At 51.4% G+C, this 12,372-nt stretch overlaps 5 protein-coding genes across 5 annotated transcripts; 3 read left to right on the forward strand and 2 right to left on the reverse strand.

Moving 5' to 3' along the window:
- Positions 1 to 382: 382 nt before the first annotated feature.
- On the forward strand, positions 383 to 1,922 carry CGGC5_v007126 (uncharacterized protein; the record flags this gene model as incomplete). The annotated part of the gene is made up of 6 exons (XM_032024406.1): positions 383 to 556; positions 648 to 1,020; positions 1,080 to 1,197; positions 1,258 to 1,322; positions 1,376 to 1,406; positions 1,496 to 1,922. The coding sequence occupies 6 exons, from the start codon at positions 383 to 385 to the stop codon at positions 1,920 to 1,922; spliced, it is 1,188 nt and encodes a 395-aa protein (XP_031878888.1).
- A 595-nt stretch (positions 1,923 to 2,517) lies between these two features.
- On the reverse strand, positions 2,518 to 3,114 carry CGGC5_v007127 (uncharacterized protein; the record flags this gene model as incomplete). The annotated part of the gene is made up of 3 exons (XM_032024407.1): positions 2,518 to 2,535; positions 2,588 to 2,725; positions 2,782 to 3,114. The coding sequence occupies 3 exons, from the start codon at positions 3,112 to 3,114 to the stop codon at positions 2,518 to 2,520; spliced, it is 489 nt and encodes a 162-aa protein (XP_031878935.1).
- A 3,677-nt stretch (positions 3,115 to 6,791) lies between these two features.
- On the forward strand, positions 6,792 to 8,539 carry CGGC5_v007128 (putative serine carboxypeptidase; the record flags this gene model as incomplete). Its single annotated transcript, XM_032024408.1, has 3 exons — positions 6,792 to 6,972; positions 7,026 to 7,207; positions 7,274 to 8,539. The coding sequence occupies 3 exons, from the start codon at positions 6,792 to 6,794 to the stop codon at positions 8,537 to 8,539; spliced, it is 1,629 nt and encodes a 542-aa protein (XP_031878928.1).
- A 427-nt stretch (positions 8,540 to 8,966) lies between these two features.
- CGGC5_v007129 (uncharacterized protein) lies at positions 8,967 to 9,565 on the reverse strand (the record flags this gene model as incomplete). Its single annotated transcript, XM_032024409.1, has 2 exons — positions 8,967 to 9,249; positions 9,300 to 9,565. The coding sequence occupies 2 exons, from the start codon at positions 9,563 to 9,565 to the stop codon at positions 8,967 to 8,969; spliced, it is 549 nt and encodes a 182-aa protein (XP_031878889.1).
- Positions 9,566 to 10,899: 1,334 nt separating this feature from the next.
- CGGC5_v007130 (putative transcriptional regulatory protein) lies at positions 10,900 to 12,358 on the forward strand (the record flags this gene model as incomplete). The annotated part of the gene is made up of 2 exons (XM_032024410.1): positions 10,900 to 10,943; positions 10,993 to 12,358. 2 exons carry the CDS (start codon positions 10,900 to 10,902, stop codon positions 12,356 to 12,358), a joined length of 1,410 nt encoding a protein of 469 aa, XP_031878899.1.
- Positions 12,359 to 12,372: the final 14 nt, after the last annotated feature.

The following is a 12,372-nucleotide window of genomic DNA, read 5'->3' on the forward strand; positions in this document are numbered from 1 at the left end:
GCACCCGCGCTTTGGGGCGTTCTGATTGCCCCCTTCCTCAACGCAGAACCAGGCCACGGGCAGCTGAATGAATGGGTCAGCATGCATATCCGCCTCAAAGGGAACTCCATTGTTCGTCGAGCGTCATGGTCGAGATGGGTGCGGGTGCTACATAACAAAATGGTGATGGTCGTCCTGCCAGAGACACCTGCGGTGTTCCAATTTTCAACTCGCTTTCTGCGCCTTCGCCAACACCTTGGCCTTCATCGGTTCCAAATTTCATTCCATTGTTTGTGCGACTGATCTTGCATATCGACACTCAGGTGGCAGTTTCATCTCACCGCCAGTCGCGCCTGGCGCTCAACACAACAAGCCAGCCACCTCTGCATAACACCTCCAGACGATGTCGGTCAAGGGGTCTGAGACATGGAGGGCCGAGGACAAAGGGCCAGAGATGCTATGGGTCTGTTGGACGATGGCTGGGTTGACAACAGTTTTCGTCGTGGCGCGAGTCTGGTGTAGGCGGAGGATTGGGAGGACGTTCTACAGCGATGACTACTGCTGTATCCTGTCATTGGTATGTGCATCTATCGGGAGCTTGGGTCCACATGTGGTCTCTCCTTCAAGGATGCCGAGAGTGTCTTCGCACTGACACTGGTTCATCATAGGCTTGCATACTTGCGTCTTGTGCAGCTGCCACCGGTGCCATCAGCTATGGCTATGGCAGGCATAAGGACGTACTCACATATGAGCAGAAGAAGGGTGCCATCTTCTGGTCACATGTGGGGTTTGCTCCGGGAATCATGTCTTTTGCGATTCCGAAACTCGCGGTTGTCTCATTGTTAACGCGGTTAATGAATCCAAGGCGATATCATCTGTGGTTCCTCTGGGGTATCACAATCCTGTGTTTACTTACACACATCGTTGTCCCCGGCTTACATTTCGGTCGATGCGTTCCCGTCGCTTCAATCTGGGACGAGCATGTTCCCGGCCGTTGCTTTGACCCAAATATCACTGTCGATTACAGTATCTATGGAGGAGGTAATCTACAACTACGTGAACCTTCAGTCATGGGAGTCTTGGCTAACATCCCTGCGTAGTACTGTCAGCATTTGTAGATGTCTACCTAGCGTTGTACCCAACAGTGGTGCTATTCAGATTACAAATGGCAATGAAGAGAAAGATTGCCTTGTCTTGTGCACTTGGAGTCGGTGCTGTGTATGGAACTCCCATGAAGACTGTCCAGTGTTTCGTGAGGTTTGGCTAACACTGATTCAGTGGTGGTGCTGTGGCAATTGTCAAGTCCATACGTCTGCCACAACTCAGGGAAGACGACTTCACCTGTATGACCCCACCCTCCTTGAAATGCCATGGAAGATACTGACACGCGACCCAGATCTCACCTCTGACCTTCAAATACGAACTGTGTGAGCATTATTCCAATTTCTCGGCTGGTCGGCTCCGAGATGTAGTTGATTCTTTGCGTCGATCATACGGAACTGACTAGAGTTTACAGGGTCGAAGGCAGCACGATCACCATTGCGAGCACCATCCCTGTCCTCCAGCCCTTGCTCGAGTTGATCCTGCGACGCAACCCCTTCAGCACCGCCAAAAATACGAACGAAGAGACGCCAAAGTTCTACGAGGACTACGCTTCTCAGAGGGAGTCTCGAGGAGGAAGCAAGATCGAGCTTGGACAGCGCAAGCCCAGGCCGAAACCTAGGGACGACTTAGGCTTCACAATCATGGAGGATAACAGCCAGGAGAACATTCTACCCGAGTGCAAGAGGCCAGCCCCGGCGTTCATGTCAGACAGGCACGAGACGACTCCGCCTCAGTCTGCGGATGGTGGCATCGTCCGAACCGACGTTGTCTGCGTCTCGTTCGAGGATAGGGGTCCACTTGGAGAGAAGCTAGCTTCAAGTAAATGGAACATTGTTTGAGGCTTTGGGTATTTGATTTTGGATTGCAAGGCTCGATTGGGCTACAGAGAGCGCGTCTTCTTTTGTTCTGAATATAGTTTACTACCCCTCTTCGGCCGACGGAGATTATCCTCTCCAGGTGGGGTTCTGTCGGTTGCGTCTCCGGATTAGCATCGTCTAAGGCTGATCTTTGTAAATACATGTTAGGCGAGTTTGATGTGCCCGCATCTCGTGTGAGGATGAAGTCTTTTGCGGACTGAATCGAGGAGTACTCTGTCACCATACATGCCACTGGAGCTGTGCGTCATACAGAAAGTTCCCTCAAATGGTAATATTTTATTTGAATAATATTTCAGGAGGGAAGCCTAGATCCTCAGCCCCGACGAGAATGGAACTAATAGTAGTCGGATGTCTGGTGGTATTCAAGTAGCCTAATTGGTACTCCTGCCGGCTGAATCCCGTCGAGGATCAACATCGTCAAGTCCCAGCCGCCCCAGCTCCGGTTCTTTCATTGAATTAAAAAGGAGATGTGGATAAAACCGCTAAACGCCGTTGCCGAAACCCATCCCAAGCACCGTCGCTTATCATCATGATGACCGCTTTGATATGTCATTCTCTAGCAGCCAGTAAGCGCCTAGAGGATGTCAGTAACTATTTCTCGGAGTGTCTTGATCATTGTCACGTACAGCTTGCTGGTTCTTCATGTTTTGTTGGATACCTCCAGAGAAGTCCATCTGAAGTGACTGAGTGACCGGGTTATCCTGCTGAGGGTTGCCAGTAAGGCCAGCAACCTTCTGGAGCTCAGAGAGCTGGGCATTCGCAACCTGTTGGACTGTTAGTTCTCATATACGATTCAATATCCTTTCCAGACACCACGTACAACTGCGAGACCCTGAGCGGCACCGTTGCCGGAGGGGGCGATAAGCTGGTTGGCCTGGCGGACCTGGATACCGTCGCTGACGAAGGACAGCAAGTTGGACTTGGCAACCTGGAACTGCTGCATGTTGACGGGGTTGGCCTGAAGAGATTGCATCACGGCCGCGAGACCGGCCTGCTCCTGTTGCTGGATCTGGATGTTCAGAGCAATACCGCCAGCCAGAATCTTCGCCTCGGCGCAAGCGGGGGTGTCATTCGGGGCCGGGGCCGGGGGCGGCTGGGGAGCCTGGCAGGCGGCCAAGGTGGCGAGGGAAAGGATGACAGCGTAGGCCTTCATTTTTGCGGGTTGCTTTTGTTTACTGATTATTGGTAAAGATTGAATAGTAGTTGATTAGGGTATGAAGGACCTGCCCGGGGCTGGTTGAGTAATGACCGTTGCTGCTGCTTGACGACGATGCCGAATCCAGATTCAGTACCGACCAGAAGGAAATGGGGGAATGAGGGTTGGGTCAACTGGTCTTATAAGTAAGTTGCAACGACGGGACGGCATTCAGTCCAACGCCGGCACGGTTCACGAAGCAATCATGAGATGATGCCGCGGGTGGGGGAGCCATTGGCGGCAGCGCAGAAGACAGGGCGGGCCAGCGAAGGAGGTTGAAACTTCCGGATGATAGACTTTCTGTAGTGTTTTGGTGCGGTCGCCGAGTCACTGTGCTGCTTGTTTCGAACCTTGAATACCATTGGGACGAAGGAAGGATTTCCCTGATTGTCCAGTCGCACAGACGGTGCATTGAGATGCAGGGTATCAGAGTAGCCACACAGCCCACGAATCACATCCCTGGTGGCAGGGCGCCGGTCCAGATTCCACCTGCCCTTCTCCCCCTCTGCCGACTCGTGGCCGGCTTCATAAGGCAGGACGAGTCCGAACTTGCGGAGCGGATTGGTGTTGGTTGGCACCTTCACAGGGGGGCCGCCGGCGGTCCCCGACCAGACGTCACAACTTTACGTCTCGGCCTTCGAACTTAGATTGGAATGGTGCCCTTCCTTCCCGCTTTCTTCTGGCCCAATCTCGTCCCTCTTCTCCTGGAAATTCAGGGGGAATGGTGAGTCTTGCCGACTGCCAACATGGCTACATCCATGACTCGTCTGAAGGATGTTTCCGCTGCCCACACCCATCAATGCTGAAAAGAGTACTTTCTCCGAGAAGCTTAATGACAGCGCCGTCGCTACAATAGGCTAAGCTTTTGGTTAGTCATCTCCCGTCCTTGGGTGATGCTACTACAAGCAGCCTCCAACAGGCCAAAGGTGGCCCAATCTAAGCCAAAAGGAACGGATGGCAGTTCAAACACCCGTCCTCAAAACCTGCAAGTTGACAACTTAATTGCTTGTTTGCCTGTCCGGGTCTCTCCCTTCTTGAAAGAAGAAGAAGGAAAGCGCAGTTTCATATGGCCCGTAGCGAAATTGAGTGTCTGGTGCTCTGGCCCCAATGGTCAACCAGGCCAGCAGCTAGCTGAGGCCCGGCCTCTTAACAGACTCTTAACAGACTCTTAACAGAGTGTCATATAATTTCCTTGGCAGTTTGATAGGGCTGCACATGAGCGGCCTGGATCTCGGTCACCCTTCCCTCCGGTCCCTTCCCACGTTGTGGAAGCTGCGGGAGGCGTTCGCTCAGCCGCTAAAAAAGTTTCCTCGGATCTACAGAAACTCTCCCTCTGGCTGTCCCAGATGTTTGGCTCTCACTGATCAGACTGAGCGCCACCATCTTCGCGGAGATTAACACTACTCCGTCGCCAACGGATGTCCATGTGCGCCACCACGCTTGCATGCAATCGAGCCCACCACTTTCGATTTTAAGAATCTGTCATGTGCACACTGCATTGTAGAATAGGCGAGATGATCATACCAACTAAGAAAGATGTTATGAGTGTCAGCCCCAACCACAAGCCTCATCCCGGAAACGCTCATGGTAATAAGCCAGCCCGTGTTTTGACCAGTACCACACGGCACCACACCACATTCATCTTCTCATGCAAATCAAGGCTCTTGTGTCTTCAATCTTGAAACCCTTGCTGGGATTTTCAAACCCAATATGATGGGCGAACACTCCTCTCGGCGCGCTCTTGGCAAAAGGCCGATCCCGAGACGTGCAACGGTGCAATGGAGGTCGCGTTCCACAAGAATCGCCGATGGTAGGCTGCATGACTTATCGCCAGATACGACAAGCGCGTTATCTTAGATATTGCATGCTATATAGCCCCAGATAACAGCATCATGAATCAGCTAAGCCATGCTGTGGAGACTGAAAATGCCCTGCGGAATGAGCCATCCCGGAGGATCATGACAGAAACGCGATCGAGAAACAATTGCTTTTACTACCTGTCATACCTGCAGAAGCTATGATCACAAGCCGGGCAGAAACTATCTTCCCGCAACTGTAGTTCAAACGCATTTTGAGTGATTTGCAAACACACTTTGAGTGCTTCTCGTTCACCGGCATCCCGCATTGGAAGACAAGTGAGACCGCAGGAAGCGATTACCTCAAGATCAGGGCGCTGAGCTAGAGGATAAACTCAAGCTTGTGGGGATCCGCGCCTATGACGGTTAGGCGATAGGTTGAGATGGTGTGCAGCAACATGCCACTTTTGACTGGACTTCTCCGCCTTGAATTTCCGTCCGAAGTCTGCATAAGGGGCAGGGTCGCCGTCGCGAGGTGTCTCGAATGTGAAGTATCCAGTCGCGCTGCGTCTCGCCCGCCAGTGGGGTTTCTGTCAACCATAACGCAGACAAGCAATGCCCAGAGTCAGTCAGGCCCAAGGGGCAGCGATCCTCACTGTCGTAGTCAGGGGTAAACCGAAAGACCCCAGCTGTAAGGCGTTTTCCCCTGCGCTAGTACCAATGAGTTTGTCGGAGAAATAATAGTCGAGGCCAACGGAAATCCCACGATGCCCAGCTTCCTCAGGCCGTTAGTGAGTTTTCCGGATCGACGGCTTCCATCTGAAATCTGACCTTTCCTAGCGCCACAAAGGTCTAATTGTAGAATAGGCTTCTGTGAACAGCCCGCCAGCTGAGAATTTCCCACATGCCGAACATTTAGAGTCTGCAACGACTTTTTTGGACGATAAAGGCAACGGCGGGAGGACGATAGAGACGAAAAAGGTCGGCCAGGACCGCGGCATAAACATAGGTGGGAGGATGATGGGATCAATCATCGAGTAATAGAATCTAAGTTATCGCTACTGTTCACGAGTAAGGCAATCGCACAAGATATCTCCGCGAAACGACCGTGCCCGAGTCGCTTGCGCCCTCGGGGCGCTTCGGATCCGTGTTGAGCTCTCGCGGAGACCTCGCGGAGTTCGGATATCCCTGTCTGTTCTTGTCACCGCGTGCCCGGGCGCAACAGGGATCAGCTTCCTTAATAAGCCCGCGCGCGCGACGGCCGGACTGGCCCTGGGCAAAAGTGCGGCCTCGATTAATATGGCGTGTCAACTCGTGTAGGGAGCTCATTAGAGGGACGGCCCATTGGAGATTCAATGCCGTTGAACTGGATGTTTCTTTCGTAAAGTCAATTTCAATTCCACGTGTGACGAGATAGGCGACCCTGGAGCTAGCCGGAGCTAACCTTACGGAAACGCAGATTCACCAAAGGGCTGTTGAATTGCTGGTAATTAACTGCCAAGGCTCGGATTCGCTGTTGGCGACCAAACACCTTGGCACGAATGCGACATCCAATCTCAGAATCGCCCGGCTGGCTAGGGTTTCCGAGGGTCCGTTTTTCCCTGCCGATGACCCCGCGCAAAGGGCGCCGACACGCGTCGGCTTTCGTTGCACAATGACGCTATTCGCATTACCGCCTGCCTGTTCGAAATCTTGGCGAGAGCGAAAGCGGTTAGCCGAGTGAGACCTCAACGCGTCGCCATCGCCAACACAAGCGAGCTTGGCAAAGCAAAAAGCACATATCACGCGAGATGGAAGAAATGTTTCAATCCTCAAGGTTGTCGGACCGTCCGAGAAACGATGTATTGGCTATCTCTTTTTCCGCTCTGCGCTACACAAGTCGCTGGGGCGTTCAATGAACCCGCGTTAAAAGTTCAAAACCCAGGACTAGACTGGACACGAGAATCTTTCGTCGAATCGTCATTTGAGGGGGATCAAACGCAGTCAGAACAACACAGGTTCTTGACCGAGAAGACCAAAGGTAAGGCAACAATCAAATGATAGTCCAGATAAATTCGATTCTAACACGACCAGGGTTTACTGTTGACGGAAAGACCCTCCCAAACGTTCACTTTGATGCTGGAGAGTCTTATGCGGGCCTGCTTCCAGTGAACTCTTCTGTGGCCAAGGATGACTTGCAAGAGCTATACTTCTGGTTCTTCCCCTCTAAAGAGCCACCGGCTGAAAAAGAGATCATCATTTGGCTCACTGGTGGTGTAAGTCTTCTTTCGGTTTCCATGCACATTGGTGGTGTTAAAGACGAAAAGCTAATCAAGATGCAGCCTGGTTGCTCTTCCATTGGTGAACTTCTTCAAGAAAATGGCCCCATATCGTGGAAGCCTGGAACCTTCGGGCCTGTGCAAAACCCCTGGAGCTGGCACCGCCTGAGCAATGTTGTGTGGATTGAACAACCCGTGGGAACAGGCTTCTCTCAGGGTCCGGTAACGGCTACTGACGAAAGAGATGTCGCAAGACAGTTCATGGGATTCTGGAAAGCCTTTGTTGACACGTTCGACTTGTATGGCTACAAAGTCTTTGTTACTGGGTCTTCCTATAGCGGCCTGTTCTCTCCGTACATCTCGAGTGCCATGCTTGATGCAGAGGATACGGATTATTTCAACGTCAAGGGCATGATGATCTTTGATCCTTCGATATCGCAACGGAGCATTGGTCAGCAATTTGGAGTGACCAAGACTCTCGAGTACTGGGGTCCTGTCTTCACGCTGAACCACACAGCAAGGGCGAAAGTCAATGAAATCGATCAAAGATGTGGCTACAGCGAGTATATGGACAAATATATGACTTTCCCACCGTCAGGAACCCAGCCAGTCGACGTCCCGAGAGCTTGGAACCCAGATAACGAGTACATTCCAGAGTGTGACATCCTGTCATTCGTCGTCGAAGCAGAGAGAGTTGCAAATCCATGCTTTAGTCTCTACAATGTCCTTCAGACCTGCCCACTTGCGTACGACCCCATCGGCTTTACCGACAACAGGCTCCGTCATCCGTCAGCTGGTCCGGTTTACTTTGACCGAGAAGACGTCAAAGCCGCCATCAATGCTCCTGTTGACAAGGAGTGGCGATTTTGCAGCAGAGAGCCCGTATTTGTAGATGACATCGACAACTCCAACAACCCAGGTCCTGGAAGTTTGCCTGTTATCCCAGGCATTATCGAGAGAACCAAAAACGTAATCATCGGGCACGGATTGCAAGACTTTATCTTGCAGAGCACTGGCACCTTGCTTGGTATCCAGAACATGACATGGGGCGGGATACAGGGGTTCCAAGTGCGACCTGAGAATACACTGAACATACCGCTTCACCCAGATATGGAAGCTTTTGGTGGTAGTGGTGAGCTTGGGGTATGGCATTCAGAGAGAGGTCTCACGTATTTCGAGACCCCGATGTCTGGCCACTTCGTTGGTCGTGATGCACCATTTATCTCGTTTCGAGCACTAGAGGTACTATTGGGGCGAGTGGAGGGCTTTGGGTCAACAGCCCCATTTACGAGGGACTACAAGGTGGACGCCCGGAGCGAAGAGCTCTGAGATACGACTCTATCAACAATATCAATATCGACTGATTGCTGTATTGAGAACGAGACAAGACCTTGCGATTAGCCTGATACAAATATTCACAGAAACCGCCTAATCCTTTGGTGGCTGCAGCTACATTTTCTCTCTCTGCACTTAACTTCTTCATTCGACGATGAGAATAATGGAAATGACGATGTTGTTAATAATTACAGTCACCTTATACTATCAATAGACGTAACGATGACGACAGCAATAATAGTATTTGGTATAAACCCGTGGGAAAAGTGGGTGGCCTCTATCAATCCCCTCTTTCTAGTATATACATAACCATGAAACAGATATCCTGACGCCATCCCATGCCAGTTTGACGTGAAACAATTGAAGCCATGCTCAAACTGACGCACTTTAGTACAGTCATTTCAACCCCAGTCCTCTCGGATCAAGCACTAACTGCCCACGCTCGCAGCCCCGCAACCTCGCCCGCTGTGCATGGCTTGTTATCGTACAACACGCGGTGCTTTGGAATCTCGTTGTCCTTGGTTGGGATCTGAAGGACAATGCTTTCCGTTGCGCCAGGAAAAATGGAGCCATGCCCTTCTTCGGTAAGGTCCGCGGTGTCAGTGGCAAACAGCAAGCCAAACTCTCCACCCTTCGTTGTCAAGGTAGTGGAGCTGTTGTCTGGCAAAGTGATGACACCAAGGCCTCCAACCAAAACTACCCACCTAAGCTGTGTCAATGTTTCATATTGTCTTCTTTGACCGGGTAAACGTACTGATTGGTGGGTGCAGGATGGAAACCACTGTCGAAGCCGGCAGGGACGACATTGTACGACATCTTTGAGACATCTCCGAGAACTGTTGTTTTGGTATCAACGAGTCCAGATTGGGTTGAGGAGCGGAAAGGCTCGTCCAACTCCCAGCATTCGAATCGCGAGGCGTTGTTGTACGTGCCAATGGCGGTGACGTTCAACTTAGTTTCCATCGCCGTGGTTAAGGCAGCAAAGATGGCCAGCAACCGGACTGAAGTTGAAGGAAACATTTTGGGGCTTGAAGTAGTTACAAAATGTTTGAGTTCTTTGCGATGATGACGAGCAATATTTAGATTGAAGAAGCCTGGCTGAAGTGCCTTTATAGTTTTTAAGCTGGTATTCGAGATTCTTCCATTGTCCCACACCGCAACCAGTTCTGTTCTTAGCGTTCACTAAAGTCAAAATGGTGTCTGTCGCCCTCGGCCTCAGCCTCATCCTCAAAACCTGTCCGTCAGAGCCCCTTTCCCCCAAGGTTGACATTTTTCGAAGGCCCCCATGTTGTGGATTTAGTTGCTTGGGGATGTTGAGTCTCAGCCAGGCAGTGAGCATACTGTCGGGCGAAAGAAGTGCTGAGTTTGGTGGCCTAAACGACTTCATCTTAGCTTGGCCAACCCTTTTCATAAGCTGCGCCACTGGCATGAGACCTTATAGGGCTACAGGTTGGGTTGCATGCGAAGGCTGAGAGCGGAGTTGGGTCCGGACCCCAAGGCTCATTTTAGAAATCACGTCAGCCAACCAACGGTCTCCAAAGCTGGGCGGACTACGCGTGACATTGTCAGATGCTTGGAAGCCCAGATGTGATAGGAATTGACCCAAAAGGGCAATGATTGCTTTTTGCTGAAGAATGTCGAAAGAAAACAGCAATTGTGATAGATCCTGTCAAATCGGGGGCCATGGTTCGCCCGAAATGAAGGAAATGTCAGATAAATATGGCCTGATGGGTGCGCAATGCAACATTCAATTGCAATGCAGTCAAGATTCGTTCTATGGGCTCTCTCTATACGAAGGGATATGAAGTTTGAGATCTCGCGTACCCCGAGATGTTTACAAGCAACTTGGTAGGTCATTTCGGCGTACAAGGTAGGGTTGCCAGCCAAACAGCGTACTACCATGGCGGACTTATCTTTTGAACTTCCTTGGAAAGGAACAGAACATCCTCAACCAACGAAGTATTCGTAAGTCCCAAGTGGAGGTTTAGTCAATGCTATCTGATTGTCAAATACCAATCAGAATTAACGTCACCCGGTCCGCGATCCACAAGAGCCACCGGAGAATGTCGTGGAGGTACCACTAGGAGTTGAATCACATGACGTTTTGGACGTCCAATGATTGATGGACAAATTTCAAATGACCTTTCCATTTCCTAAAGTTGTGAATTATTGAGAACAAAGAAAATCTGCATCGTCAGTTTTGACTGGCCGAGTCGACGGATGATGGGTGCGCCACCGTAACACAGGTTCGGGGTTTATCCCGGTTCCCCGAAAGTGGGTTTCTACCCCACCCCTCGGTGAAGAATCGTCTGTTTCGCCCCTCGATCCATCGCAATTCACGACACAAGTCCACAATGCCGCAACATACAAGAAGTCGAACAGGTTGCTTGACCTGCCGGTAATTAACCCTCATCACCTTCTGAGCTCTCAGACTGACTGAAGTGCAGAGACGATGGCTACAAGTGCGACGAGGCGAAGCCGAATTGCGGCCGATGCGTCCGGCTCGGTAAGGTCTGTAAGGGGTACGGTCTCAGGGTGAGATGGAAGGCTACCGATGTGTCGACGGTTCCCTCCAAGGTCACGAAACGACGGAGCCCAAAAGCGAAAGGCTCCACAGCACCTCAGAAAGGCGCGTTCAAGCCAACATCTCCTGAACAGACTGGGATGGTGATACCAGGTTTTGCTTGGCCATCATCAACTGCGCCATCAACTGAAACAAGCCTCATTCAGAATCCATCGTACATCCCATCGGATATCTCCTCAACGAACAGATTCTTACTCCATCACTGGAACTCATCTCTAGCGAGCGTAGTCTCCATGGCCTCCGGCAGACAGAACCCATTCCTCATTCACCTGACGCCCATGATGCTGCGCTCGTCAGCCCTCCTGTTCTCCATCTCCTCCATGGCTGCAGGACATCTTGCAGTACTCCGAAAAGATGAGAGTCTCCGGACAGTGGCATCGAGACACATGCTCATGGCCGTATCATCACTTCGAGAGTCAATCCAGACAGAGAACCCAGAGCTATCCCTCGCCACCATCATGATGCTCCAGATTTCTGACAGACTGTTCAACACGGACAGTCAGATTGATCACCTCGCTGGTGCGAAAGCTGTGATCATGCACTCAGGAGGACCTAGTAACTGGACGAGCTCTAGTGCGCAGTTTCTTCTGAGCCTCTGCTTTTACCATGACGTCATGTCATCAATTTCTCGCACAGCGAAGCCGCTCTTGAGCATGACGAATGTGGCCCCATTGGAGGGCTTGCACAGCCTAGAGGAGCTTACATCACTTCTCTCTATCGTTGGCACAATCAGCAAAATGCAGGGGCAGTCGGGCGAAGCACACCAGCGACGAGGCTTCAACATCAGGAAGAACTTGCTGTCCATGGACTCGTCCACAGATGGGGACCAGGACATCGAGAATACAATCCAGGCATACAGGCATGCGGCTATTGTCTATCTCTACCGAGTCTGGGACGATGGCACGGAGCCTCCAAAGCCATTTCATGCAGAGCAATGCATTCATCATCTACTGAAGGTCCCAATTACATCCTCGTTCTGCTCGGCCCATGCCTGGCCTCTCTGGACCGCAGGATGCGAGTCGGTCGATCCTCAGAACCGGCAGCTCGTTCTCGGAAGAATCAAAGAAATGTACGAAAGCAGACGGCTGCCGTCCCTGGCGCGGGTTCAACAAGACATGGAAGAGGTTTGGGTCGCGAAGGACGCCCAGCGGATGCAGTTTGGAACGGAAAATGTGGATTGCTGCAAGATGATTTTGGATAACCGTCACCGAGAGGCAGACCTAGTCTGATTCTATCTCTACGA

This window comes from Colletotrichum fructicola (genome assembly GCF_000319635.2).
Source record: "Colletotrichum fructicola Nara gc5 chromosome Unknown KSG_Nara_v1_contig04, whole genome shotgun sequence".
NCBI lineage: Eukaryota > Fungi > Ascomycota > Sordariomycetes > Glomerellales > Glomerellaceae > Colletotrichum > Colletotrichum fructicola.